This window comes from Vigna radiata, chromosome 9, assembly GCF_000741045.1.
Source record: "Vigna radiata var. radiata cultivar VC1973A chromosome 9, Vradiata_ver6, whole genome shotgun sequence".
Lineage (NCBI taxonomy): Eukaryota > Viridiplantae > Streptophyta > Magnoliopsida > Fabales > Fabaceae > Vigna > Vigna radiata.
Window position 1 is genome coordinate 11,904,953 of NC_028359.1, and position 3,495 is coordinate 11,908,447.

At 28.2% G+C, this 3,495-nt stretch overlaps 1 protein-coding gene across 3 annotated transcripts; it reads right to left on the minus strand.

Moving 5' to 3' along the window:
• Window positions 1-786: 786 nt before the first annotated feature.
• Window positions 787-3,489, minus strand: LOC106774119. Of its 3 annotated transcripts, XM_014660978.2 has the most exons (6): window positions 3,371-3,489; window positions 3,194-3,280; window positions 2,174-2,338; window positions 1,815-2,058; window positions 1,511-1,699; window positions 787-1,420 (listed from the first exon to the last, which is right to left on the minus strand). In XM_014660978.2, exons 3-6 carry the CDS (start codon window positions 2,315-2,317, stop codon window positions 969-971), a joined length of 1,029 nt encoding a protein of 342 aa, XP_014516464.1. In that variant the 5' UTR covers window positions 2,318-2,338; window positions 3,194-3,280; window positions 3,371-3,489; the 3' UTR covers window positions 787-968. The 3 variants fall into 3 exon arrangements, with proteins under 3 accessions (XP_014516464.1, XP_014516463.1, XP_022641690.1); XM_014660977.2 differs by lacking the exon at window positions 3,194-3,280; XM_022785969.1 differs by having other exon boundaries at window positions 3,194-3,489.
• Between the last annotated feature and the right edge of the window lie 6 nt (window positions 3,490-3,495).

Genomic DNA, 3,495 nt, shown 5'->3' on the forward strand with positions numbered 1-3,495 from the left:
TCAATAAAAAGATATTTGATAATTGACAAATATTTATCATAAAAAATAATTAAAAAAATATATCATTAGATATTTTATTTAATATTTTTAAATAATTATTTTATTTAACTATATTATTAAATATCAAAAAGTAATATTTACTAAATCTTTTTAAATCTAGCAAAGATTTCCTTAACTGTTTTTATGTCTCCAATAAAATTATATACCTGAATGGAGACTACGGCATCAGCTTGAGGAATGGTTTTGGTTTCAGTCTAAAGAAGCTCGTCATCTTTTCCCACAATGAGTGTGACAGTGCAAACATAAGCCGGGTCCTATAACCTGGACCGAAATAAAATAGCAAAATAGAAGAAGCTATGCTTATAAACTAAATAAACTTAGATATTGAGTTAAAAACAAGCTTTTAGAAAAGCCAAATACATGACTTTCATGGAGGGTTAAGATATATTATAAATGTATTTCTTATCCATATTTTTTGAAAGAAAATTGTTATCATCTATTACATAATAAAGTATATTCAAATAAATTTTATTATTTATTAAATTATCTTTTAGTGCTGTAGGAACCAATTACCATCAAAGAATAAATTAGTACTTGGATATTTGGAAACCTAGAAGAAAAATGTTAGATCTTAACTAAGGAAGATGATTTTTTTACACTAAAATAACTACTTTACAATCTGTTTTTAAGAGTTTGTGTTACTAGAAAAACAACAATACTCATATAAAGCTTTGACTATCGAATATGAAAAATTTTATTTATTAAGATAAACTTTCAATATACTATCTCAAATGAATGGTATACATTGACTTATTCTTATAATCTCATATTAAGAGCAAATGTAACTCCACTCTCTCAAAAGAATGTGAGATAGAAATACTGAATTACAAAAGTATTTCAAATTAAAATATACACCTAAGTTGGTTGGTCAAAAACATTTTGATTCACAATTTATATATCTCTGAACATTAAATGGATGAGCTGTCTCCTTCAATATTCGAAAAATCAATTTCTGACCAATCATCCAATCCTATGTTTGAAAAATCAAAGTTTGCCCAAATGTCTCTGTCCTTGTCAGACTCAGAAGTAAGAATCTCATTCAGTAATGGCTTGTCCAATGTCTCTGTAATTGTCTGATGGGCATCCACCTTATTTGTTTGAACCATACCTCTATTGGTTGAAATTACATTGTAACAAGTAACAATGGCCTCTCCATTACTTGCTGCAGCAGGAGAAATCTCATCATTGGACTGGGATATATGAGAAGGTATATGACATTGATTTGAATTGGAGAGTGTTCCAGAAATTGAATCAGTTTGTGATCCGCTGACAGCATAATTCTCTACCAATGACTGAGTTGTTACCGAAGAAGATCCAGAATCTACTTTGTTACTTGGAGATGGTAGCAATGTGTTTATACCTATAAACAAGGATAAAGTATGTAAAACTCTAATTGATTGCATATGAAAAATGTGAATACTATTTTGGAAAACAATAAAGAATCATATACCTTGGACATGATTTTTTCTAGGTCTACCACGTGGTTTCTTTGCAACTTTTGAACCATCTATTGTTGGAGTATCTTTTCTCTTTTGGCGAAACATTTGAATCATAGGCGATGACAAGTTTATATTGTCCATGATTGTAGGTGTCACCGACATTGTGTTTTGCATAGGAAAATTAGTACTAGTAGACACAACTAAAAAAGTAGAAAAAATTAAATCAACAAGTTAAAAGATGAAAAGAACTCAAATGAAAAAAAAAAAAAATCAACAATCATATTTTAATTCATTAACAACTAAAAAAATGTCTACCTGGAATATTTGAATTAGAATTTAGCATTGGAAGCAGAACTGCAGAATTTTGTATTATGGCTTGGGTGTTGCACGAGGTTGATGATCTTGCATGGAAACTGTCCAAAACATTCTGGAGGTTTTGCAGCAACATTTGTGTGTTGTGTTTCTCTTGCTTTAACATGGCATTTTGTTTATTTAACAGTATGTTCTGGTTTTTCATAAATATATACTGGTCCACAATCCCCTCCAAACTCAGCAAATTCTACACCAAGAAAACAAAAGTTGATGAGGAAAATGAAAAATTAAGAATGCTCATTCATTTGTCAAAAATTAAAAAAAAATGATAACAAAAAAATTGAAAGATTAACGCAAATAACCTCGTTTGCGGGTGAATCGACAAAGAGTGTTGAAGCTTCGTTGCGAAAAGTTGCCCGCGTTTGAGAAAATTGGTTGTGACATAGATATCGGTCCACGATGAAGACAATGAGAGCCTCAGAAATATTACCCCTTGCACAAGTCATCTCTTTGAATCTCTTTGAATGCTTTCAACAAAAATCAATTCCCAAAAGAACCACCAAATCCAATCAAATACCGAGACTATCAGAATTACAATCAAATGCACAGGAGAGAGAGAGTCGGATAGACTTAAAAGGAAGAGGGAAATCCAAAAAGATTCAAATTTATTACAGTAAGAATATTAGCTTCCCATTATCACACGTATTCCTCAATTTTTATATCCATATTAACAAAGGTTTCTATATTTAACAACCTCCTAGATTTTTATTTGACTAATAAAATATTTTACCTATAAAATCTTTTAGGATTAATTATTTAATATTTTTCATTTTATCAAGTTACTATTATTATTATCATCATTTTATAAATTAAATAATTAAAATTTCAAATAAAATTACTTTATAAATATTTACATTATTTGAGAACTAAAAGATATTATTACATTTTTAAATAGATTGACTTAATAAACACTATTGAACTATGGTAAAAATAGTACACTTTAAAAAAATATAAAAATTTAAAAAATATTAAAATAATATAATTTTAAAAAATATTTTTTGTAATAATGTTCAAAAGAATTTGACTGCGCAATTTTAAATACAACAATAATGTACTTATTTTTCGTAAAAGATGATCAATTAATGATTTTATCAAATAAATATTTTTATTTATTGAAAGGTACAATTATTTAATTAAAAATGACAAAAGAAATACGTATTTAGATTCTTAATTGATTTTTATACTTTAAAAAAATATTTTAGTTAAGATTTGTTATAATTTAATCTATTGAACAAGAGATTTAAGAACATTTTAAAAATAATTTTTTAGATCCATAAAAATAATTTTTTAATCGCATAAATATTCTTTAAATATTTTAATACCTGCTGTGAACTGTAACTAAGTTGAATTCATCTCTTCGCTTCTGATTTTCTAAGTGTTACGTATCCGAGTGGTTCCAGCCCCTAACACTAAGGGTACTTTCATAAGATATCTCATAGAAACATCTTTTAATTCCTTGACCAATGATGGTTAGCAAGACCTTATAAAAAATTATATACCTGAATGCAGACTTCGGCATCATCAGCTCAAGGAATGGTTTTGGTTTCAGTCTGAAGAAGCTCGTCATCTTTTCCCACAATCAGTTCCCTAATCCCTCCTTCTTTATCTAGCAAACCACCGGGCC

Excerpts from the sequence above, each read along its gene's own strand:
- LOC106774119 (XM_014660977.2), bottom strand. The coding sequence starts at position 2,317 with ATGACTTGTGCAAGGGGTAATATTTCTGAGGCTCTCATTGTCTTCATC. Across the intron at positions 2,059-2,173 it reads TCGATTCACCCGCAAACGAG|AATTTGCTGAGTTTGGAGGG; the intron begins GTTATTTGCGTT and ends TTCTTGGTGTAG. Across the intron at positions 1,700-1,814 it reads TTCTAATTCAAATATTCCAG|TTGTGTCTACTAGTACTAAT; the intron begins GTAGACATTTTT and ends CTACTTTTTTAG.